Below are 25,619 nucleotides of genomic sequence, written 5' to 3'. Positions count from 1 at the left end.
CCTCCTTTTCTTTTGGCTCCTTTTCCCCTGCTGGTCTTTCTCCAGCGTCTCCGGTCCTGGTCCAGAAAAGCCTGGCGGCTCGTTGCCGTTGCGTGATGCAGTTTTACAGGAAGTCTGCAGTCTTTTACTCTGCCAGGCTGTAATAGATGCTCCACTGACTTAGACGAACCTTGCTGCAGGCTCCTTTAAACGCTCCTTTAACTGACCGTGAGTTACTGTGAGCTTTATGCTCCTTTTGTTTTTTTTCTTCTTTTGGCCCTTTTCCGTGCACATCCAACAGCTTTTCCGCACTCTGGCACCGTCCGACTTGGCTCCGAGGCAGCAACACGATTCAAATTCAGGGCCTCGCCTCTCTCTCAGTCCCCGTGAGCACAAAGCCGTGTATTCTCGCAACCAGTTGCTTTTTTGTCTGGCCGATTGTACGAGAGGAGAAAGGAAGGAGCAGGTTTTTTTCCTCCTACGTTTGGCTCGGTTGGTCGCAGAAGTGGTTTGATCACTATATTTTTTGGGTTGCTGGATGACCAAGCGGAGCGCAGCTAAGACGCGCAGCTTGTTTTTAGCTTAAGCGCTCGCGTCAGCAGTGTTGACATTGTTGTGAGTATAAAAAGCTTAAGGGGAGGTTTTTATGGTTGAGTGTGTCAAGGGTGAACTTTGGCACACTGTGTTAACACATTTGCTGGAAAGGAAAAGAATGCCGGGTCAACTCAGTTCTGTGTGGTGATGGAAGTGAAATACTGATAACTGACGCTGAACCTCGTGTCGACGCTTCACGAGATGAAACTGATCCGTCGACCGTCTTTTCTCAAATTGGTTTGAATTTGAAAGCAGAAATGAGCTATTTGACAAATTGACTTTGTGAAGTGGGAATTCAGCGTTAATCCGGCTTATCACATTCCTCGCATTTTCCTTCTTGTAACGCCACGTGGAGGCCCCGCCCACGCCGTTCTCGGTGGCCGTCTTGCTTTCTGTGTAAGTGATGTTTTTCTGAAGAATGTGCTTCCACGGCTTATCTCGCTCTTGTATCGCCGCTCCCGGCCGGGGGGCCTCTTGTTGGAACGACCCGAGGTGAACTCTCTGCACTGCAGGTTGTTACTGGCAGATAGCGGGCAGGACAACACCGGACCCGCCTCCACCTCTCGCTTGTTCGGCCTCCCGTCTGAGAAAGTTGCGCGAGATAAGGCCTTTTTGAAGTCGGCCGGTCACGCTGGGAGGCGGACGCCCGCAGACCCGGACAGCTGTGTGCAGTTACACATTTACAGTGCGGGACAAAAGGTGTTTCTCACGGGTGCGGGGCTCCATATGTAAACTTGGAGCCATTTCACGGCCTCACCTTTGGAGATCGGGTTCAGATGAATGAGGGTCATTGTTCCTCCGGCCCGCTCATGTGATCGTCAACAAAGGGAACCACCACACACACACACACACACACACACACACACACACAGACACACCTTGCGCGAGGCCGGTGCTGAAACGGTCTCTGTATGGGAAGGTCATGCCAGGTGGAAATCAGATCAGGTGCAGGGACGGACGGCCATTGTCCTGCTGGGAGACGCCTCAGGTGAACTGAAAGCACAAGGTGGATTATAAAGGGAGCGTGCGCTCGCTCGCCCTCTTTGTTCTCTCTCTGCATTTACCCTCGGCAGCGATCTGTGACCCCGTCTGGTCGTTCCGGTTTTATTCCCCGTGTAGCCGTGTGCTGAACGCCATCAGCCTGCAAACATGAGAAGGTAGACGGTCAAGAGGAGCGGAGTCTCCCATACAGTCTTCTTTTTGCTTCCTCCGTTAAATTTGTGTAAGTTCAACGTAAAACTGATTTTGATAGTAAATTTTTCACAAAATTCTGTCGCCGCTAGGAATCTAACAGCAAATAGTCAAGAACTTAATAGGTCAGCTAAGACTGGAAATTGATTTTGGGCTCTAATTATGATGCACAAAGCATCTGCTGCAGGAATGTAAAACTTCCATGATGATTTAAAATTTTTTTTACAAAAGACTCAGATCTTCAGAAATCTTTAATACACTGTTGGTAGCCAGACACCTTTGCAACTGATCTAGTGGAGCTTATACCTTTCGCTCCAAATGTTAAAGTTAATAGTGTGTATATAGTAAAATTAATAGTTTGTTTAAGATATTCTCCCAACCCAAGAAGCTGAATTTATCAACATAAAATAGAACCGATTTAGTTTCTGGATTTCCAACAGGGACCCAGTCAACCCAGTTATATTGGTCCATTCTTCAGTTAGCATCACTGAACTTCCTCCTTGCACATAATGATGTATTTTTAAGCAAATCGTTTCCTGACAGGTTCATTAACAACTTGCTGCAGGTCAGAAGGGGAACACGCAGCCTATCCAGGTAACTCCTGCTGCTTGGGAGGATCCCAAAGGAGCTTTTTGGTAAACTTTACTCCTGGCGCCCATAGCAACCGCTGCAGAAAACGTAGAAATGCGCAGCTTTTAAGAAAATAGAATTAAAAGTGGAGGAGATCTCCGGCTTTAATGCAGTTGAAAGGGACGCAGGGCGCCTGCAGCAACACTTACTGTCAGAAAGCCACGTGAAATGAATCTGAAGTGGGTTGGAGGGAGCTGCTGCAGGGGTCTCTGCTCTTTTCTTGATGGTGCACTCAGAGCTCAGCACTGCAGCCGTCCATGATGTCCACCCGCCGTCCCTTTCCAAGAACGTGGCCCTGGGTGGTGGTGCACTTTGCTGCGCCGAGACCCTCTCAGCTGCCACGAGCTGAGCAACATCGCTTTTGTCTCTTTCAAATGGTGCTTTTGTCTTCTTTATCTGCGTGTGTGCGCCTCCAGTGCTTTTTCTGGCTCTAGTGCAACTACAACAACAACAGCAGTAACTGCAGCAGCTGTATAGATCAGTGTTTCTTAACTGGTGGGTCGTGGAGCTGTTTTGATTGGGTCGCGGCAGTTTCCCTTTAAAAAAAAAGAAATTGGGCAATTATTTCGCAGGACACACAATTCAATAATTTCAATAATTTATTTACTAGACACGATGGAAAGTGGGCCAGCGTTTTCATTTTTGTGGAATAAATTTGGGTCGTGACTTCATGATAAGGAATAAAATGTGGGTCCTGAGACTCCACTTATCCTCTGATCTAGATTCCGGAATCTTTGCCGCTGCTTCTGGGAATTTTTCTTTTTCTTTTCTTATCGGCTGGGTTGTTCGCAGCAGACTTTGCGCCGTCAAGTCAGATCGTTTCCATGGAAACTTTTTTTGACGGGCTGCCCTGACAATAGCCGCCCAGATTCCCCGGGACGGTGAACTGAGGCTGTCATGTTGCCGCAGTGCAGCCGAGCTGAGAGCGAGCGTGGCAGCAGCTCCACGGTCGGAGGGACCTGAACGCAGCCTCTCGAGTTCGAGGGGCTGGAACAGAGCAGCGTCTCTCCAGCCTCCCGGCAGAGTTGGCAGGGTCAGCGGGCTGTCTGGCAAGGCGGAGGGGGTGGTGGTGGTGGTGGTGGAGGAGGAGGAGGGTGTGTGTGTGTCTGTGTGTGTGGGAAGGGGGGGAGGGGAGCAGAGAGAGCGGCAGCCAAAACACCAGAAAAGGCCACAAAGACCTGCAGCAACACTGTGCTGTTGCCGGGTGTGTGCACGTTCCAGTGTGTTTTGCATGAATAATGGAGGAGAAATCTCTGTTACCCTGCTCGACGTGAACTGCTATCCTTTCGGGGGTTTTTTTTTGGGGGGTGGGGGGTTGGTTTTAAAACAAATGCGACCAAAAATAAATAAATAAAAAGCAGAACAGGAAGCGCTCGGAGGACACGAGTCTCCAAAACCCCACTTTTCCATCTGAATATTTAATGACAGGCACTCCGAGTCCTCCGCTGCCTGGCCGCTGCCTGGCCGCCGCCCTCTGCAAGGCCCCGCCACGCTTCCGCGGAAACTTCAGGACGACCACACAGACGTGGAGGCAGGTTTTTCACTGCGCTGGGATGCGGCCTACCAGTCGGAGAAGAGGTAGGGACCCTGTGACCCAGTTAGGAATGTAAAGAGCAGCACTCCAGTTTGAGATTATTGCACTCTCTGTTAAATATTAATTGAACACATAGTGTCCCGTCTGCGCTCCAAATGAGGGCTGAGCACTTCAATAATTAATGGCGAAAAACCTTCAACCTGCAACCAGGAGCTCCGCGGGCGACCTCGACTAAGATTACGCAATCAGTGCATATAAGATTTTAGTTGCGTTGGTAAGAATTAAGATGATCAAACAAAGATGTTTTCAGACCTGCGTCTAATGTCAGATCATTTATTTATTTTTAGGATTTCTTTGGTGAGTATTGATAGTAAATGACCTGGTTTTTGGGTTAATTAATGAGGAACACTGGGTAGAAAAAGCGTTTATTCACTCGGAAGCGGAATATAATTATGAGTTTTTCTGAGAATTGTTTGCTTATTGAAGTCAGAGGAAGGAGATGCTGTGTTCATTTTGGTGGTAATTAAATCAAATGTGTTTCCCTCTGTACAGAAATACATTCACCTCTAATTCCAAACACACTCACTGTCTTTCAGATGAGGCTTCCTCGCCTCCAAGGAACAAACCTTCTTACGCAACAGAGTCAAAACTGTATTCTGGCTTTGTGAACTCACTCTGGGAGGTTCTCACACTGTAAGTACACACTCACACACACACACACACACACACGCCGCGCAGGCTCTTCTTTTTTTAATCACGGGTCTTATGTCGGTCCATTAACATGTCAGAGATGCTTGGCAGGGCGTCTCGGGTGCATTAACTGGGATAACATGATAATGTGCAGGCAGCGTGCTCGGCTGAGCGCCCTGTCATCTGCTGTTAGTGGCACCAGGAACCTGTTGTACAGCAAACAAGTGAGGACGACACGGTTATTCAAACAAAGGCGGCGTTTCCCCCCTCCGGCTTGCGGAGAAGAAGAGCACGCCAGCCAATAAGAGGACAGAGATTGTTCAACTCTAAAAAATAAAATAAAAAAATAAATAAACGAGGAAATGAAATGAAGCCACTTAAAGGCAACGTGACCTCTGGCTGTCTTGGATATCCGTGCAGTAAATCATCAATTTATCATGAATCAGTATTTCCTCCTTATTAACAAGTCATGTGCAAGTTGAATGTTTGATGAATAAATGCATGCATGCATGCAAGAGAAGGAATTTTGAGACAAAGGCGTTTCGCTGAGGTTGGAAGTGGCAGGCAGGAGACCAGAGAGGAGGAGGAGGAGGAGGAGGAGGAGGAGGAGGAGGAGCTTTATGGGTGTAGTGAAGGAGGATGTGAAGTTCGTTGGAGAGGAGAGGGTTACACGGAGGCAGCTGATTGGCTGAGGGGAAGAGCTGAATGGAAAGGAAGATGGCAAAAAACGTTTTGTGCATAAATACATCATGTATTTATCTATATTTTAACAATCATATCAAATGTGTGTTGGTGTGTGTTTTGAACAGTTTTTGCCATGTTTTGCTGTACATTGTCAACAAACAGTGTTGCTGTTTCTCCATTTAATCATAATCCTGCTACGAGACGGCAGTTAAAAGACGAGTCCACCAGACTGACGTCCTCTTTTTGTCTCTCTGTGAATGTGTGCGTGCGTGCGTGCGTGCACGCCGGGGGGGTTAATACAAACGTGCGTCCGCTTCATTAGTTCCGTCTAAGCTGCGGCGCTGAGGCCTGAATGAGGAGCGGGAGGACGACACACGTCAGCCGCAGACGCGGGCAGATGCTGCTGACACGTCCGAGCGTCTCCCTCCATTGTATTATTCATCCTGAGTGTCACATCCCATCAGCACGGCGCTCAGCCGGACTGCATGCGACAGAAGGGGACGCGTCACACATGCACACACACACACACACACACACACACACACACCCAATGCATGGATACATAATGCAGCCGGGTGTGTCCATGTGCCACAGGGTCAGCAGTAGCGTAGACGAGTAATCTATTGCTAAGTAATCCACTTCTGTAATGAGACTTGCTTTTTGAGTAACAGAAATGTAACAGGATTACTGTGGCAAAACTGGTAATTATTTCACAATTACTTTATCAAGTAACGATTCCATTACTTTTCCGAAATATTTTGCAAGATAAAATTGCCTGACTATCCACAAAATGTCTGAAATTTAGGAAAACAACCAAAAACAACGATGTCACAGATTGACGATGCGGCCGTGCATGCAACATCATCGATCTGCGACGACGCACCGGCAAAAGAAAAAACTGCGATTGATAGCTGGAAATACAAACATCATTCTGGGTTCATCTCGTCTAAATCAAAGAATATTGTGGTCCGTTGCTATGTTATGTTATGTGCAGGAAGCAAGACGTTCTCAACTTTGGAAATGTCCACGTCGAACCTCATCAATTGTTGAAAGCCATGTTTATGTATATTTGGAACTGCAAAATTTGCACTTTGAAAAGTTTCATTCCAAAGCACTGAGCAACAGTTCCTTTATCGTTCCAACTAAAGCAGTGGTTCTCAAACTTTCTCTGTCACGCCCCACCTTGGAGGAAGAAAAGCCCCAAATTTGACATGGTTGTGTCTGGAGGGATCCTGATGAACCCACAAGTGGTCCCATTTCTCTAGGACACAGTTGATATTTTACCCCATAGACTTGCATGGCATTAGGGTTAGCGATACGGCTGGAATTAGGGTTAGGGTTTCGGGGTAAGTAAAGAAGTAATTAGATTACTTTTTGAGGAGTAATCAGTAATCAGTAGTTGGATTACTTTTAGGGAGTAATCCCAACAACACTGGTCTGCAGCTTTTTGCAGGATTCCTCGTGGACGTTGAAGACGCTGCTTTTGAACATCGCTTGGTTTGATTTTCCAAGCAAAGTTGGCTCTGGAATGGAAAAGCAGAGTGTGTGTGTGTGTGTGTGTGTGTGTGTGTGCATGCACCTCAGGCAACATATCAAAGCCCTCTCGTGCTGCCACCCCAACCTCCAGCCACCCCCGCCACTCCCACCCAGCAGGGAATTGAATCTGGAGATGTTTTATTAATGAGAGAGGAAGTGTCAGTTATGTTTCGAGGGGGATGAAAAAGGATAAAAAAAAATAAATAAAAATGACTCGCTTCCTGCAGCAGAGAGACAAAGGGCCGCGTTGTGTCTCCGAGACAAAGGGGAAGGGGAGACACATCTTTCGCGTTGCGCACAAAAAGAAATCCAAGTATGCCAGGAATGCACCCCCGCTCCCACCCCACCCGGCAACCCCCCCACCCCCCGGCCTTTGTGCCACACGGCCCTGGTGAATGGCCGCCGTCCTCCTGTTGACTTTGCGATTCAGTGGCATCACAATGGCTGCGGTTCTGCGGCGTTGCATATTTCTGATGATCCTCCCACCTGCCTGTCGGCGAGGGCTGAGCGGACAGGCGGCCCCGAACACGCGTCCACGCCGTCACAGCCACGAGCAGGTAGACACGTCGCACAGCTGATTTCACCCCTCCCCCCCACCAGCATGGCAGCGGTTTGCACTCTCTCGTTATGAAAGATGAAGCTAATTAAGCTAATTGGACTCTGAATCCGACCCAAACCGTTTCCTGCTCTGCGCGGCACAGCCCACTCAGTGCAGTCTGTAATTATGAGAGCGATCGCAAAGAAAAATCGAGACAGTGTGCGAGGACTCTGCGGGGTCGAGATCATCGTAGAACATCAACAGCTGAACACGACGACGCAGCCGATGCAGTAAAATGCAACATTTTCCACTTCAGTTGTCCTGCTGGAGTAAAATCTGCAGGATATAAAATATTTAACTCCCTACTGCTCCCCTTCCCTTCCCTCCCCTCTCCTTCTCCTCCTCCTTCTTCTCCTCCTCTTTCCTCTTCCTTTCCTTTTCCTTCTTCTCCTTTCTCTCCTCCTCCTTCTTCTCTTCCTCCTCCTTCCTCTGATCTTCCTTCTTCTCCTTCCTCTCCTCCTCTCCTCCTCCTTCCCCTCCTCTTTGGCCATTGTCTTTAGGATGGTCCGTTTCTTGGTCGAACCTCCAGGTTTCTGCCGTTCAGACGTTGAAGGCAACCCTGCAGCTTTTAGCCTCGGACCGACCGAGAAGAGCGAGAACCAGATGTCGGGGCCTGTTTGACGACATGGTGCTGAGCCTGATGTTGTAAAACGTTTGAAATGATTTCAGGCAGCGTCTCATGCAGACATGTGATGACGGTCTCAAAATATATCAGCATGTCACCAATTAGCTTTTTGCTCTCCGAAAAGTCTCTGATCCGACCTCAGATACATGAAAGCCAAATGCGATTTTAAAAAGCAGGACTCAAAAAACCTCCAGACCATGATATCCCCCCACCCCCCAAACCTCCGCCACACACACACACACACACACACACACACTCAGAGACAAGACAACGCCTGCGTTTGCTCTAGTGCTTGAGCTGCCTGCCTGCCTGCCTGTCTGCCTGCCTGCCTGTCTGTCTGTCTGTCTGCCTGTCTGTCTGTCTGTCTGTGTGTGTCTGGCACATTGTTTACTCCTCATTTACTTACCCAGTCAGCTCTGAAACCTCAGAGCTGCTGCCAGCAGAGAGATGCCCACAGCCACACGGAGAAAAGGAGTGGGGGGAGAGAAGAGAAGGAGGTAGAGACACATTTAACACCGCAGTGGTGTAACAGAGAGAGGAGAGGGAGGAGAGGGAGGAGACCACATTGTTCAGTCATCATTTATTCTTGGACAGGCCTGTGGTGTCGTCCTCCGGTGCCAAGAGAGCTCATCTGAGAGTGAGGAGGAGGAGGATGAGGAGGAGGAGGAGGAAGGGGATGAAGAGGAAGAAGAGGAGGAGGATAAGAGCATATTGGAGAGGAGGACTTGTGTTTACCGCTAGAGGGACGCTTCTTATGTAAGAGCGAGGGAAGGAGGGAAGGAGGGAGTTGAGCCTCCTCCTCCTTCTCCTCCTCCTCCTCCTCCTCCAACCAGCTTTTTAAGGATGTGGCTGTGGTCAGTGAGCGTGAACACGCAACGCAAGGACCCGCGCACATGCTTTTGTTTATTTGTGGACACCGATCGTGGCCCGACGATAAATTCCACTTTCTATTTGCCTCGGTTTTAACTGCGTCTGAATTCCACCCAAATGAAACTCAGCGATCTGGAAAGACTCAGCAGCAAATCTTCCCTCTTGCTACGGTGCTTTAAAAATTTTTCATTTAAAAAATTTGGGCTTTTTGTATCCTCCTCCCCTTAGTTTTGCACAGCTGTCAGGTCAGATCTGTTTTTGCCAGACGGCCTCTATTGATCCGCCCTTCAGTCCCGGGTTTTCCGGGCCGGGACTGCTGCAGGGGCATCATCCAGGCCCCCTGGGGGAAGGTGAGAGGAGGCCGACTCTGTCCTCATCAAGGCGTCTTTGTCCCCGTGTCCAGAGCAGGCGGAGGCCCCAGCTGGAGGTCTCAGGCCAGCAGACGCACACCAATGTTTGTGTTGAGGGCCAGCGAGCAACGTCCCCGTCCGTTCCACCTCGCTGCCTCCTTTCTTCTGCCTTTACATGAAGCTGTAGCTGCTCTCCCCTACACACACACACACAGTTATGATACATCTTCTCCTACAGCATCCAGATTCATGTCAAGCTTTTTCTTCCTTCCCTCCTTCCCTTCCCTTACTTCTGGTTGCCTCGGCACATCTTTTGTCCGCGGCCGACATTCGCTTATCTGTTTATTTGATGTTGCTTTAATTGTGCAGCCGCCGAGATCCGTTTGAAATCACTAGGTTAGCACATTTTGCATCACAATAGGGGCTATTGAGCGGCAGCACTCATCCTGCTGTCCAGTGCCAGGTCAGTCTTTCAGGAAGACGCGTTTCATCTTTTTATGCGCGTCCTCTTTGTGCTTTAGTAAAAAAGAAAAATCCATAAATTAACCTTTGATTATTCGCTCTGGCCGCACTCACACAAACATGTCAGCATGCTTGAATGGATATTGCCTGTTACAGGCATGATGTCATAGTTACAGAGGAGGCGTTGTGGAGCCGACTCTTTGTTTACATCCAATTAGCAACATGCTTTAAAGGTCCCCACCCACCCACCCGCCCCAGTGGTGCTTCAAAGTGGGGGCCCGCCAGGGTGAAGTAGGGTGGATGAAGTTTGAGAGAAGATAAGGGGAAAAAATGCAAATAATTAAATAGATAATTAATAGAATCAATAATTTTATAATTATTAGTAACCCTAACCCAACCCTATCCCCAGCTCCAACCTTAATCCTAACTCCAACCCCAATCCTAACACCCAACACCAACTCCAATCCTAACCCCAACACCCAACGCGAGTGCCAACACAACCTAACCCTAGCTACAACCCTAATGCTAGCCCTCGCTCCAAACTCAACCCTAACACTAACTCCAATGCCCAACCCTAAACCTGGGGCCAGTGTCAACCTTAACCCTAGCTCCAACCCCTACCCTAACCCTAGCTCCAACCCCTAACCTAACCCCAGCTCCAAGCCCATGTCTGAAAATTTAAAAATCGACATACTTTAAGCATTTATTCTTTGGGGGCAAAAAAATAATCTCGATTATGAAAAATGAACCCAATCACTCATTTGTCTCATCAGGACCTCCGACTCATACAGTCAGGCCACAGAAAGCTTATTGGAGGGTTTCATAGCGAAGATGACAGGCGTTGGCAGGAGTCCGCAGGCGTGGACGGGCCACAACAGGCTCAGTCCCTTGAACGCTGCTTGCAGCTTTAATTTCGTTTTCTTTATGAAATGTAAACAGACTGTGAGTGTTCATCAGAGGGACAAATGATGACAGACAGAAGTTCCTACAACCCAGACAGCAGTTTGCTTTATAAAAGGGAGGGAAGGAATTTCAAACTGTTACCACAACCTGCTTGAACCCAGCCGCACAGTAAACACAGAGCCTGTTCTGGCCACATCCAGGGCCACCTCCCTCGACCTGCATGTACGAACTCTCCGCCTCTCTGCCAGCTTGCAAAAAACGCAGCGACCCCACTTCCTCCCACCCGACAGCCTGGAGCCTGGAACGCATCCTTCTCTCACGTACACCATGTGGGCCGCAGACGAGAGCTGCGGAGGAGCGTCACCTGACCAGCCAAGTGGCAATAGCACATTCTTCAGAGTCCGAGGGTTCTGTAATGTTCGGTGCTCCAACATCTCACGGCTCCAACCTCGCATACCGCGGAAAACCGTGGACCATGTGATGTAACTGTGACAGGAGTTGAGGCTGGATTAGACTCACACCTCAGCTGACCGCGCAGACTCGGGGAAGGAGACAGGCGTTCCTGGTAAATACCAAAACCCCCCCTAAGCCTGGTTCAGAAACTATTCCAGGCATGTTAAGAGTTACCTGTGCCACTATACAGCTGGATTTAATGACGCAGCTGCTGCAGTCCAGTCATTCCTTCCTTTAAAAACAAAAACAAAAAACAGGAGGTGTGCATTCTTTCAACCAGAACTTTATTGATGAGTTATGGGTAAGAGAGAGAAACAGGTGGTTTTACCAGTTCTAGTATGTCCTGATGCACACTTGGATATGTTGCGGAGACACAGAGCAAAAAATAAAGAGTGACACTTTTGCTACAAAAAGGCTATTCACACGAGCGACGCCTGGTTAAGACCATGATAAAAATCCAAGACCATGAAGAGATTCCTTTGTACAAATTGTGCAAATAAAAAGGCTCCTACAAATACATTACACGGCATATATATATTTACAAACTAGACGTGTAAGAAACTTCCAGTACAGTATCCTGAATCATGAAGATGGAAAGAAATGGATACAGCTACAGACTACTTTGGACACACTCAGTTCCTGTTATGTATTTTCATCTCAGAATGTCACTAAGGTTAGCTGTTAGTGTTTTGGCAATATTTAAGATACGCTATGAAGAGTAAACATATACCAACACATGGCAAAAAAAGACCCAGTGTAGTCGTAACGTCCTAAATTAAGAAAGTTTTGAAGAAGAAAAAAATACATTCACAGAGAAAAAAAGACACGTTTTGTTACCCTTCCGTGTACAGATACTGGCTAAACTACACAATTACCCTGAGACAAAAAAAAAAAAAAAATAGAGGCAAAAATAGCTTGAAATAAACATCCTGGAACAGAATTATCTTCTTCAGTCGTAATGGGCCACAGTCCCTCCTGCGAGAGGCTATTTTAAGTCAAGCAGAACAAACAAATTTAGCTCAGTGGAAAATAAAACTGAGGGAAACCAAAGTACAAGATGGAAATTCAAAAAATACTGACAGGAAACAGTTTCTGAGTTGATCGTGTCGGCCCTCGAGCGGCTCGGCCGCTTCCTTGCACCTTCGTCCAATCAACGGTCTGATTCCTGGATGTCGCGCCGTCGTCGTCTCAAACCCGCCCGTATAACGTCTCTGATGGGGACGAGGGGAAGAAGATTTGGCGGCGGCTGTTTGGTTGAGCAGTGCAGAGTCCAATCAGTCCCAGTAACCGTCAGTCCCGTTTCCTCATCTGGAAGTTTTGAACGTTCGAATGGAAAAACGTCCGCGCTGCTCACAGGGGCGACGCGGCGGGCGACGCGGGAAAGTCATACATCAGGTACGAGGTCGGAGGTCAGAGGTCAGAGGCCTGCAGCGGCAAACGGTGCCGCCACAGGTCGGTCGGCCAGGACTCCGCTCCTCCGCTTCCCTGAAGCCGAGGATCATGGGAATCACGCTGGATGGAGCCTCAGCGGTAGCAAACAAACTCTCCTCCTCCTCCTCCTCTTCCTCCTCCAGGGGGAAGCGGACGCATGACTTCATACCAGACACCAGGGGGGGCTGCTCTGATCTGGGGAGGTGGAAGGAGACGCAGAGAGAGGGATTAACTTGGGCGCTCCTGTAGAACGGCTGCAGTGTGGGGGCCACATGACCAACTTGGACACTGTGAGGAAGCCCTCGCCCAGGAATGTCAGAGGCGTCGGCTTATCGCCGTGGCCGTATTATCGGAGCTTACCCGCACGGCATTAATAACGCCTCGAGACAGAGCTTTATTTAACCAGAAATTCCTTCCCCCGGCGCGTGGAATTAAGCCGCCCGAGCCATTTGTGCGGGCGAGGTAATAAATAACTGTGGGTGGCAGCGCACACGACCCCCGCGCTGTAAATAAGACCCTCGGGACTCAGATATCACATCGTGCCTTTTCACATTCATTTTTTTCTTCTCTTGCTTCTCTCTTTTGTCTGAGTATGATTCATACTCTAAGAGGCTTTCTCTCTCTCCCACCCACCTCCCTCCCCACCGCATCAGAATCTGAATTTCCTCCAGGCTGCTACAAAGGAATGTTCCACCGAGGAGAGAGCTGAGGGGGAGGGAGGCAAAAAGACAGGAGAACGAAAGAAAACGCAAACACAATATTTACATATGATTTTCATATTTTCAGTGACAGCGGGATGTGCCAGTGCTGATGAAAGAGACGAGGGTGTGTGTGTGCTCGACCGGAGGAGCACTCACTCTCCAGTTACAGAGCGACACTGCTGGGGGCCTGTTTGGGTAACATAATGAGCTCTCATTTCCACGGCTGACAAAGCCGGCTAATGCCGCCGAGGCCTCGGCTCATCCAAACGCATCTGCCGCTGTTGGCCAACACACACACACACTCACGCAGAGGAAGGGCACTGACTGCAGGGTGAGGCGGAGTGAGCGGAGTGGGGTTCCTTGTATTTTGGAACAAACTGAAGACGCCGGGCGGGAAGAATTTAGTCAACAGCGAGAGATAATAGTGGTTTGTTGTGGCTGTCAGCAGCAGTAACTCGGTGGCCGGCAGCTGCTTGGGTTCGACTGGCGAGGAACAGCTCCTGCTCGGAGTAAATGTGATTCTTTTCGCCTCGACGTCCAACTAAAACAAAAAAAAAAAACCCGCAGTTATTTCTTGCTCTGCCACCGGAGGCAACCGCACTTTACGGTTTCCAGTCGTTAAAAAGATTAACTTCAGGTGCACTTCCTCAAATCTTAAAAAACACATCAGGTCCATGTCGGGCGAGAGCTGCTGTGCGAGGTTTCAGAGGGGACATTAATCAGCGAGAGACAGCGAGTGCTTCCTCTGGAGGACGACGTCCACTCCTCCTTCCTGACTCAGTGTGACGCTGAGCAGCAGCTCCGGCTCCTGCTGAGCCCCGGGGAGCTTCCTTCCTCCTGCTCTGCGTGCGCGCACCAGCGTAAAAGGTCGGCAGTCTGATCACTCCCGAGCACAAACCATAAACAGAGCGTCACGTGGCTACATCATCGCTCACGCTCTGAGGTCACCGATCCCGCACCTCCTCGCCGGCACCATACGGGCAAAGTCACGGGAAAACCTTCCGCGCTCTTGTTTTTCCGCTAACTGGCTGTTTTGTGTCGTCAGGAGGCGGCGCTGATCACTCCCACACGACCTGTATTAAAAGAAATGGATACCGGACTGGCAATATGGCAATATGGCAACGTGCCGATTTTCCCCAGTGACCACTCAAGGTACTGCAGCAAAAAAAAAAAATCCCTTGGGCCCAAAAAGCATTTTATGCGCTAGGTGAGCAACTTCAGTGAAATTGCTGGGCCGCCATCTTGGACTCTGGGGGACTGGCTGGCTGGCTGGCTGGTTGGCTTGGTGGGTGGGTGGGTGGGTGGTGACCCAGAAGCCTCTTTGGTCGGCGGCGTCCGCAGAGTGCTGCCGTAAGGGCCGGAGGGGAGGAGGGCGGGTGGGAGGTAGAGGAGGGAGGGAGCCTTCAGCGGTGGCAGCAGATGGGACGTGAAGTGATTCCATCTGACGCTCGGGGGCTTTAACCTGACTCGGCCCGTCCGCTCCTCTTTACTTTAGAGCCTCTCCCAGTGGGACTGATGCCAGGTTGGCTGGGACCAAGGAAAACAAAGTCACAAAAAAAAGACAATTTTTTTTTTTTTTTTTTAGCGTGGCGCTAATGGAGCAGGAGACCAGCCGTCCAACCCAGGGCATTCATCTTCACAACTTAGTTAGTTGGTTCCAACATTCCTGTCCCAGCTGCGACTTGCAGAGACCTAATTACCAACAATGCACCAGAAGTCCTCTCGCTCTCTCTCCGTCCCTGGAGTCCCGCCGGGCTGTGCCCCGTTTGCTAACGACCTCCAGGAGGCTCCGCCCGTATCGACCCGTGAGCTGCCGATCGCCACCTCTGAATTTCTTACATGACTTTGCAGCGTTTTCAGGCAGAGAGTGAAGAGAGAGTCACTCTTCAGTTCGGCGCCGCCGCCTCTGTGCAGCCGCCGACAGAGAAAATTACAGTGGCGTCTAAATGCGTCCTCTCAGCAACCCCTGCCTGGTTTTTCGGAGCTGCGGAAAACAAAGAGGCTCCCTTGTTGACGAATGCGCGACACTTCGGTGCCGCTCCGGGGGGAAGTGAAATGTTACGTAAGTGGGATTAATTACCGGGGCGGCCGACGGCGGGCCCGGCCCAGCTGGCTCCCCGAGGAGGCCTCGCTGGCTGGGTGACGGCTCGTCTCTTTCTGAGGACCTAATCAAATTAGTCTGGCCGATTATTCAGCCAGTCGGAGCAAAACTCCCCCCCCACCCTACACTTTTTTTTGTCATTCCCAGCGTGGAGAAAGGACCAATAAAAACAACATTAAGGTTTATGCAAATTGAAGCGGTTGCGCTGAGGACTGTAATGTGGCAAATTGATTACTCAGGGGAGCCTGAAGTGTGTGTGTGTGTGTCTGCACGTGCTAACTTTAACTGTGTACGGACGCGTGTGAGGCGCCGGGTGTGTGTGTGTGTGTGTGTGTGTGCGTTTGTGTGTACCCAGATGCCGCAATAAAAGCCTCCTTCCCCTCGCGCTGCTGCTGGCGGCTCTGACAGGGAGGCATTAATAAAACATTAGTATTGAGTGACGCCCCTCCCACCTGATCTCCACCCTGACCTTTTCATTTTACAGCAGCTGTCTGGGGAGACGGCGAGCCCGCCGAGGGGACCCCCCCCCCATACACACACACACACATACACACACACACACACACACACACACACACACACTGCAGCCCCCTGACCCCACCAGGGCTGGACCCTAACAGTCAGGGTTGCCCACCTCAAAGGCTCTCGAGCCGAAGCCGTTAAAAAGGGAATAAAGGAGTTCTGCTTACGCGTGTGATATTTAGAAGGAGGGGGGGGGTTGAAGAGTGGCAACCTGCCCGCTTTAACCCGTCGCTTTTTAAAAAGGGACTGGGGGGGGGGGGGGAGACCGCAGTGAACTTTATGCCGCAATCTCCAGTTACATCCTGTCTGCCTGACGTCTGGCCGGCCGACCGCTCGCACCGCCGCTCGCACCTCTGCTCACCGGCTCCAAAACACACTGACAGCACAAACAATTTGAAGCTTGACAGGAGCGGCGACGGATTCCACCCGGAGACTGACAGAGCAGCATTTAGGCCCCGGTGGACTGCTGGGAATGTGTAAACATTGTAAATATTATGCACACTAACATATTTGAGTTAAGTTGATAAGCATCAAAACTATATTATAAACACATATGTTCATATATATCGTTAGCCTAATAGCATAGTTGCCTAAGTCGTATTTTAACGGTCCCGGGAAAAAAACCCTCATATTTTAGCGTTTAACGTTTCAACGTTTTTTTTTCTCCGATATCACAATTTGGCCCAAAAAATTACTACAGCAGTTACGCTAACAATATTTATATTGGGTGGTAGGAGTGGGGTGAGGGGTGGGGGTGAGTCATTGGTCTCTTTGCCTCCAGCTCCAGTTCGACGGAAACAAACAGAGCAGTGAGGCGGCCGGAGCTCCGCCCACCAGGTCCTCGTTAACGAGAAAGCAGGACACACCTTCATTCCTCTCACGGAGGGGCGAGGGTCGCTGCTTGATTAAAAGGGCGGGCAGACGGATGGGTGGGCGGAGCCAGCCGCAGGACCACGTGACCATGTTGGTTGTGGAAAACAGCTTCACAACACGACTGGTGTAAAACCTCAGGGCGGTTTTTCATCTCCTCCGGCAGACACCAAAACACAAGCGCTTCTCTCCTCTCTGAGCGACGACGCATCGTTTCAGTTTTGTTTGTTTCTCTTCTTCTTCTTCTTCTCCTCCTCCTCCTCTTGTTTTTCCTTCCCGTTTTTCCCCTTCATCTCCGTCCGCTGCAGTCTAACTCTGAAGCCCGCACCCTCCCCTCCTCCCGAGCGAGTCGGCCGGCGACAGGCGAGAATGGCTGCTTAACAAGCTGGAAACTGGAGCTCTCTTCCCCTCCACCACCTAACCCCCCCCCCCGTCGTTAAACATGAAGGCGCTTGGTTGGTTGGTCGCTCGCTCGCTCGGCAGCTACTGTAAGCGAAAGAGTTCATACGGCCGCGGCGCCTTGATCTCTGGCAGCCAGTCAGCCTGTCTCCGCTCGGAGAGGAACCCCGGTGGCTGCCATGGAGACGGAGCTCCACACCAGCAGCCTCCCAAACGCTGCTAAGCCCCCCCGGCTCCTTTATATCCCAGCTATTTACTGTTGACACGAGTCAAACGTAAAGCCGCCGCTTCCGCTCCGCTTTATTTTCAGACGTTGCTGCCAGCAGTTGGGCTTCTCCCTCCTCTTATTTTTCCCCTTCGGTTTCGGAGAGGACGAGATGATGTTGTTTTTGAAGAAGGGTCTGATTTATCCCCCCAGCCGCTGAAGCGGCTCGCTGCGCCGCGCTCAACCTGACAGCAGCAACTATTTTTAGAGGAACCCACAGTATCTCCATGCTCACGTCTCAGATAATCTGACTTTTAACCGTAAAAGAAGGAGGAAAAACTTTACCGGCCATTTTGGGAAATGTGGGAGGACTCGAAATTGGTGAATCTGGATTTCAGACTGGATTTTTTTTTCTTCTTCAGTCGACACATTAAGCTTTACTGGTGTAAACCTTAAAAATGAACAAGGCTTTTATATTTCCAAAAATCAATAGCCACAAAAGACGACTGCTGCAGGTCTGGATGAGCCGTTTTCTGTGGATTGCATCAGCGCTAAAATAAGATCAGAGAACAGGGCTCAGTTCAGGAAACGTTATACCCGCTGGAATGGTGCCAGGCAAATGCAAAACAACAACCCACAAACCTAGAAAAAAAAAAGAAGACATAATCACAGTTTTTCTTTTTCTTCTGCCGGCTCATTCTGCCCCTCGCTCAGCCTTCGCCAAGGCCGAAAAAACCGTCCAGGAAACATTGTATTATTCTTTTTCTACTAAAAATACAGAAAATGCTTCAACCTTCCCCCTTCACGGCGATCAATCCTCTGTTTACAGACACCGTCTGATGGATCTCATTCAGTCGTACCCTCAGACTGGCACCCGCCACTTCCTCCACAACGCGGCCGTTGGTGACTCAGTTGAAACGGAGCTGAGAGCCTTTGTTTGCTTTAGTGCAGACAGTATTGCGGCAAATAAAATAATTAGGACTTTGGTCTTTGGACATTGGCCAGGAAACGAGGGCACGTTGCATCGGCACATCACCTTCAATTGGCTAAAACGGAAAGATGTTCCTCGGGTAGAATTAACCCACAATGGGGACATTTTGACCATAATTACTTTAAAACGGGGAGAGAGTAAACAAGAAGGCTGCTTTGAAGACGGGCCGACTGCAGCGGTTCAGGAAATAGTTGAGACATTATGTGGAAGTCATGAGGACAATCGTCAATAAAACACACATCAAAGAGCTCTGTCAAGAGCTTAATCCAATAGAATTTTGAGGCAGGAGATGAAAAATTGGTAAATGCATTTGGGTGTTTGTCATCCGAGTCGGGTTGAAATTATCAAACGGGAACGCTAGCAAACGCTAAGAGGCTCCAAAACGGTAAAAACGAAACGCCAACACGACAGCCGGGATGAAACATCAACAGGGAGATGTTGGGGGGGCGGGGGGACTAAATGCATCAAAGCCTACTCTGACTCGTCTCGCTCCAGGACTCAAATATCTTTCACCATGTGTCAGAGCACTTTTTTTTCTTTTTTTTTTTTTACGACTTACAACTGACAGGAGGCAGTGACTCACAGCGCGCAGCAGCCCAGTTAGCGCACGTTGGCCGCCCTCCCGGAGCAGCAGGACTTCCTGGGCTTCCCGACGCGACCAGCGCGGACCCTGATCCCCGCCTGCCCGCCTCAACCCCTCCTCCTACCCCCGCCGCTCACAAGCGCTCCAGTGTTGCTGCTTCAGCTCCGTTATTAGCGGCGCGGCCGACATTCCTCCAGCTCCCGGGACCTGGACCCTCTCTGTGTTTATCCAACACCCGACCGGCGGAGCGGCGAGATAATGTGTAACTGTATCCAGTGGCAACCCGGGGAAAAACAGCGAGGGGTTCGTGGACCGGCCTCATCCAGTTTTAACACATATCCAAGTGTTTTCCGATAAAATAAAGACCAATTTAAAAAAAACAAAAAACAAAACTGTCACTAGCATTTCATTAATGTGCAATAAAACATGTATTGACTTTTTCAATGTAAAGTAAATATTTTTTTATAAATAGAACTGTCAGTTAATTTTTCCTTCCTTTCTTACTCATAAATAATTTTTTTTTTCTTTTTATTTATTATCAATTTCTCTTCTCTATTGCACATCAGGGGTCACCTTGGGGCGCCCGCTGGCACCATGCACATCAGTGGCCCGCAGGCTTGTTCGAAAAATAGCACAACTAGTTGAGCTTTGCCTAAAATTCTATTTTATCCAACCTTGTTAAGCCGTTGTTGATAATCATTGAGAACTCATTAGAGTGATCAATGTCTTCACATGGATCAGTATCATTAATAATAATGTATAACTGAGAAAGTTTGTTACTTCAGTAGAGTGTAGCAAACTGGTTGCCCTTCATGTGACTCTCCATGAAGGTGACTCCTGCACAACATGTTGCTGTAATTATGTAAATTTCCCCAATGTGAGATAAATGGAGGCATTCTAATTCTAATTCTAAAGGGAGATTTTTTCTTTACTTTCCACAAGACTTTGCAGAGAACCCATCGGTGACGGAGGAGTGGAGGGAAAATGCAGCTACTCACCATCAGAGCTTTTGAAGAAGCAGTGCGTGTCTCCTCTAGGCCGAGAGGTACTTCCAGGTGCTGACGAAGGCGGTGGGAATGAGCGAGTAGGGCACGCTGGTCACGCTGTCCCAGGAGTCGGACGCCGGGTCGTAGCAGTCCAGCGTCTTGCACCGCTGGGCGCCGAAGTAGCCGCCCACCACGTAGAGTCTGTTGCCCGACGCCACGGCGTGGCAGCTGATGCGCTTGGCCGTCACGTCGGCGAACTTGGACCACTGGTACGTCTCGCTGTTGAAGCGGTAGGCGGAGCTGGCCGAGAACTCCGTGTCGCCGCCGATCACCACCACGTGGTTGCCCACCACGGCGGCTGCCGTGTAGCGCCACAGCTGCGGGCACGCCGCCGGCACCGACCAGCGGTTCTGGCAGGGGTCGAAGCACTGCACCTTGGGGTACTTGTCCCGGTTGACGCTGGTGCCGCCGAAGGCAAACAGCTTGTTCTTGGCGCCGACCACGGCGGCGTTGCTCACGCCCTCCCGCAGCGGCGCCACAAGCGTCCACTTGTTGGTCTGGGGGTCGTACTGCTCCACCTGCTTCAGGGACACGGAGGGCGACGCCGGGAAGGAGCCGGCCAGCGAGGTGTGCCCACCCACCACGAACAGCATGTGGTCCAGCTCCGCCGAGCCGTGGCCGAACCGGGCCACCAGCATGGGCGCCGCCTTGGACCACTCGTCGTGCAGCGTGTCGTAGACCCACACGTCCTTCGAAGCGCCGTTTTCGGAGCCGCGGCCTCCAGTGACGTAAACCTGAGAGACGTGAAGTGGAAAAAAGTTGAGTCGGTTCAAAAAGTTAAGTTCAAGTTAAATTCCCAGTGATTGTCACATCCCCAAGGATGTGAAATTTGTTCTTATGTCTGTTTCTCCTCCGGGAAACAGTGCTAAATCCTTGAGACTCTTCCTCTTCCAGGCCTCTGTCTCTTATCTTACCTTGGGAGAGGAGGAGACGCTCCGGGGGAGGGAACATGAATATGTATCTACTCATTAGATTCTCATGTTTATTCAACGGTATCAAAACTTTGTCCATCCTTGTGTGTGTTGAGCATTCCAGCATGAATGCTGTTTCGACCACTGCTGTTCATCTGCCAGCGCTCAGACTTTTACACTCACTTAGCTGAACTTAGTCGCCTGCCTCCGCGACAGACGTGAGGAGGGATCACGACTTCAGATCAGCGTTTTCCGACCACTGTGCCGCGGCACACTAGTGCACCGTGAAATAATGTCATGTGTGCCGTGAAACATTCTCCAATGTCACTTAATTGGTCTAATAATAATAATAACCTCTATTGTCGAGTTACCGTGCTTTAACAGGCACAGGTTTAACAATGAGTGAGTATCAATAAAATAAGGGACGATATTGTCATTTTATAATACTTTGGTTAGGATTTCTTTCTGTCCTGTGGCTCAAAAAAGGTTAAAAAGAAAAACACAGCTTCAGACAGAGTCAAAAACGCACATATTACAACATACAGATCAGATACGAACCTTGCATCCGATGGCACAGGCGCTGCACTCCTTCCTGGGGCTGGGTATGTCAGTTTTGGGGGTGATCTCCTTGGTCTTGTTGTCTATCATGTAGACCTTGTCGCACATGAAGGTCTGCCCTCCGAGCAGCAGCAGCGCTTGGCTGACCTTCCTCGGCCGGGCGCAGAAGCCCGTCACGATGCCGTCGTTCTGCAGGATCCTCATCTTGCAGCGCACGGCGTCCTCGACGATCTCGCGGCCCACCTTGTGGCACATGACCAGTTCCTCGGAGGCCACGTTCTTCAGCAGGTACGACTCGGGGAGGAGCGCCAGGCGGACGCAGCGCAGCAGCTCGGGCAGCTCGCTGTGCCGGTGCTCCATGTCGGCCTTGACCCAGTCGATGACGGCCTCGTACACCAGGCTCTCGTCCTCCACCTCCAGCTCCTCACTGAGGATCAGCTCCTGCACTTTGTCCCTCGGCAGGCTCAGGAAGTCCTCCGTCTTGAAGAGGGTGGCAAAGTCCGCCAGGCACATGCGCCACGAGAGCTCGTACAGCCTCTGGCACTGGTGGGCGTCTGACAGCAGCATCATGCCCAGACAGTTGGACTGGTGGAGATTCTTCTCCAGGAACTCCGCCGCCGCGTCCCGGATGTCGTGGAACTGAAGCATGTCGCCGGCCTCCAGCAGCGACTCCGCGTTTTCCTCGTTGATGATCACCCGGGCCGAGTAGGCGTAGTCGAGCAGGAGCTCCAGCACCTCCGGGTGGAGGGAGTCGTGGAAGTTGACGTCGGCGTCGCGGCTCTCCCGCAGCCCGCCGCTGAACATGGCCTCAAAGTAGCGGCTGCAGGAGGCCAGGACGGCCCGGTGGCAGGGGAAGGAGCGGTTGCCGGCTTTCAGGACGACGTCCGTGAAGGCTTTCCGCTTGCGCAACAGGTTGAGCTGAGTCAACAGGCTGTCGGCGTGCGTCGTCTTGTGGAAGAGCTGGATGTTCATGGAGCCCGAGCTGGAGCGAGACTTCCTGTTCTCGTGGTTGCTGACAGACATCTTGACTCAGACCTGCAGAGTGAAAATGATGATAAAAATTGAGCCGAGTAGAAAGACAGAGAGAGTCTTTCCGGATGATCCTGTTTAATCATTTATGGCCGTCGGGATGGGGTTTTAAGGCCATGTCCGTGCCTTATTAGGCAGTAAAAACGCATTTCACTTCATGAATAAACACAACTTGCTTAGCAAAGAGCGCATGAACGAAAAGTCAAGGAGTCAACTGAGGCAGCTTTTGACAGAAATGAACTTTGGACTATAGAGACGAATGACACTCTGATATGGTGCACTCCCACTGACGGTGTAAACTTTATGACTGAACCGGATTTACCGGATCGACAACAGACGTTAAATACAGTCCACCCAAAAAATATATCTATATCATCTTCTTTTCAGGAAGAAAACATTAGGCCTGCCTGTTGTCCAATATCGCATCATCTTCCCACCCATATAAACATTTGAGGGGAAGTGAATCACCTCCAATCACACAGCCAAGAGCCCAGGACTTCCTGCCAGCGTGCTTTGGTGTTCCTGCTACAAGATGGTGCCAAACGGAGAGCTTTCAAGCCCACATAAGACGTGACACTTCAGCTCCTTCAGCTGGATATTATGTAATCTCTGTGCAACACATGAAAACCCATTTCCCCTCCCTGAAGATGATGTGTAAAGGATGTGGCCAGATGCTGCATTCGGGACAAACGCTTTCATACAAAAATAAAGTCAGAAACATCGAGTTTGAACACTGCGCCCCAGTTTGCATTTCAAAATTAACCCAAACACTGATCGGGTAATGGAGCCTGTCACTGTCCGCAACTGGGGAAAAAATAAAATAAAATAAAAAAATTAGCCAATAACTGTCCTCACCTTACAATCCCGCATTGTTAGCAAAAGGCGATAAATTCAAGTCGGCTATTCAGCCCCACTAGAATAGGAGACGTTGGACTTCCGCGGAGAGCCCCTGCGTGAAATCCAATTCGTTTAGTGCGGTATTTGTGAAGCGTAGCCTGCACCTCAGCATGCGCACAACTTTCCTCCCTAAGTTAGCAGCCGCAGCAAGGCAGCCAGCGAGCACACACACACACACACACACACACACACACACACACACACACACACACACACACACACACACACACACACACACACACACACACAGCGACACAACACCGAGCATCAAAGCAAAGACCCCTTCAACAACAACAAAAAAAAAATCCCTTCCTTCTCACGTTCAGGAAGCTGGAGAGCCAATTAGTAAGTGGTTGATGCGAGTCTTGGAAGGACAGGGCGTCTAATATTTACCTTTTCGGGAACAGCTCGAGCCGAATTCCTTTCTCCAAGCTGGCGGAACAACTTCCGTCGCTCCGCCGTCGGGTCGTTAGAAGTTGTGCCTCTCGGTGAAAAAGCCTTGTGTGGCGAGCGCGCGGCGCTAACTGCTCCCGGGCTGTCGGTTAAACGCGCGAGCCATGAGTCCGCGACGACGCGAGCAGACGGTTTGAAGCGAGACGAGGGGACAAAGGCGTAAATTAGCTGCTCCGTCTTCTCGCCTGGACGCGGAGCCACGCAGCCTGCGGGAGAAGACACGGAGACGGACGAACAACGCGGAGCGAGAGGAGCCGAGGGAGGCAGTCGAGCCGAGTGCTCCGCTGGCTCCTCCCAGCCCGGTGAAGGCGTCCAATGGGCTGCGAGCGAAACAAACTAGTCGGCATTCAACTCATGCTAACGCAGAGCTGTGCACTTTTCCCCCCTGCTAGACAAAGGCTGTTCAAAAGAAAAGAAAAGAAAAAAAAGATCAATCACAACCTCGTTACGCCAACCAAATCACCCAAATCAATTTCTTACGGTAAAGCGGATTTGTATTTAACTCTTTGTTTATTGCAAATAATAAAATATATATTTAACCCAATGAAATGGACAGAAATTGAGTACCTAAATATGAACATACATTTTTGCCACTTTACTGTAACTTGTCTTTGTTTTTTTGTGGTCTTTGAAATGTTAAAAATCTCTTCTTACGCAAAATTCATTTCAACAATCAAGACACTATTTATCTGTTGCAAGAGTGTTTGCAAAGGCCTATGGAATGACATAAGCCATTCCTTTACGTTTTCCTTGCGTGTATAGTTGGCATAACACAACCCCACCCCGTTGTTTGTTTGTCTCTCTGCAGATTGCTACCTTTCTTTTCCTTCAAAGCTCCAGTTTTAGCAGGAAGATAGAGATGTTGTGGGAGGCTGTAAACAGAGGGCTAAATGCACTAATTTCTATAGAGCATCTGTCGAGGATTGTTTATGAGCATTATTATAAGGCTCTTCCACTGGAGATTGAGATGACAAATAAATATTTGACATTGGTAATTAGTTGCAATTACGTGTTGGACAGGATCAGTGAAAATAAGAACGTTACATCTCAAGTTAAAGTCTAAATAAAATTAAGACATAAAATCTCCCTTGCTCTCGAGAAAAACGACAGATACAAGGATAACCTTGTAATGCCCAGTAATGCGTCGTGCAGCAGGAAGTGGGGCAGACAGTGCAGTCTTTGCTGAGCTCCCCTGCTCTAAATAACCACCCTACAGTCCTAAAGATCAGTTGATGACAGGGCCATGAGAGCGTCTCTCTGGCTAAATTCCTGGCATTTTCTAGGATTTAGGTACTTGGTAGCTATGGGGAGAAGAAAGAGGTCAGTTAAGAAACCACAACATCAGGCTGTATGGAGTGTGTGTGTGCTCAGTGTTCAGTGTATGGCATACAAATGATGGCAAGACACACACAAGAAAAATGTAAGATTATCTTTGGATTTTTTTTGAATAGGTGATTCAGTTGTATTTCCTGTTCATGATCCAGAGCTGCAACATGTGCTAACATGTCTGCAGGTGGAGGCAAAATAATGGCAATAATAACAGCTTGTCTTAATTGAGATGTGTTGTCTATTATTAACGTTGTGGGTGCGTATAATGAAACAAAAACTTTGTTTTAATAATAATTTACAACAGCCGTTGTTAAAAGGGTGTAATAGAAAGCTTCAAATGCAAAGTGATACTAGTAAGAAATTCAAATCACTAAAAGCAAACTGGCAACCACTGTTGAATATTCAAAATTGTATTTCCAAGAAATCTTTTTTATTTGCTGCCTGACTCATACAAGCAGCTGATTGATCACCACCGTCACAAACACATTGCTCAG

The 25,619-nt window shown here is 49.6% G+C and overlaps 1 protein-coding gene across 1 annotated transcript; it reads right to left on the bottom strand.

The window, feature by feature from the left end:
* Positions 1-11,366: 11,366 nt before the first annotated feature.
* On the bottom strand, positions 11,367-24,089 carry enc3 (ectodermal-neural cortex 3). Its single transcript, XM_076022827.1, has 4 exons — positions 23,737-24,089; positions 21,418-22,452; positions 19,901-20,682; positions 11,367-12,725 (listed from the first exon to the last, which is right to left on the bottom strand). The coding sequence occupies exons 2-3, from the start codon at positions 22,438-22,440 to the stop codon at positions 19,936-19,938; spliced, it is 1,770 nt and encodes a 589-aa protein (XP_075878942.1). The 5' UTR covers positions 22,441-22,452; positions 23,737-24,089; the 3' UTR covers positions 11,367-12,725; positions 19,901-19,935.
* Positions 24,090-25,619: the final 1,530 nt, after the last annotated feature.

Source organism: Nelusetta ayraudi, unplaced genomic scaffold, assembly GCF_046127955.1.
Source record: "Nelusetta ayraudi isolate G7.1 ecotype Tasmania unplaced genomic scaffold, CSIRO-AGI_Nayr_v1 ptg000013l, whole genome shotgun sequence".
In the NCBI taxonomy this organism is placed as follows: Eukaryota; Metazoa; Chordata; class Actinopteri; order Tetraodontiformes; family Monacanthidae; genus Nelusetta; species Nelusetta ayraudi.
This window is presented reverse-complemented; position numbering and strand designations above follow the sequence as displayed.

What these genes read in the sequence shown, in the direction of transcription:
- enc3 (XM_076022827.1), bottom strand. Translation starts at nt 22,440, where the DNA reads ATGTCTGTCAGCAACCACGAGAACAGGAAGTCTCGCTCCAGCTCGGGC. An exon ending in CCTGTGCCATCGGATGCAAG is followed by an intron (nt 20,683 to 21,417) that starts GTTCGTATCTGA and finishes CACGTCTCTCAG; the next exon opens with GTTTACGTCACTGGAGGCCG.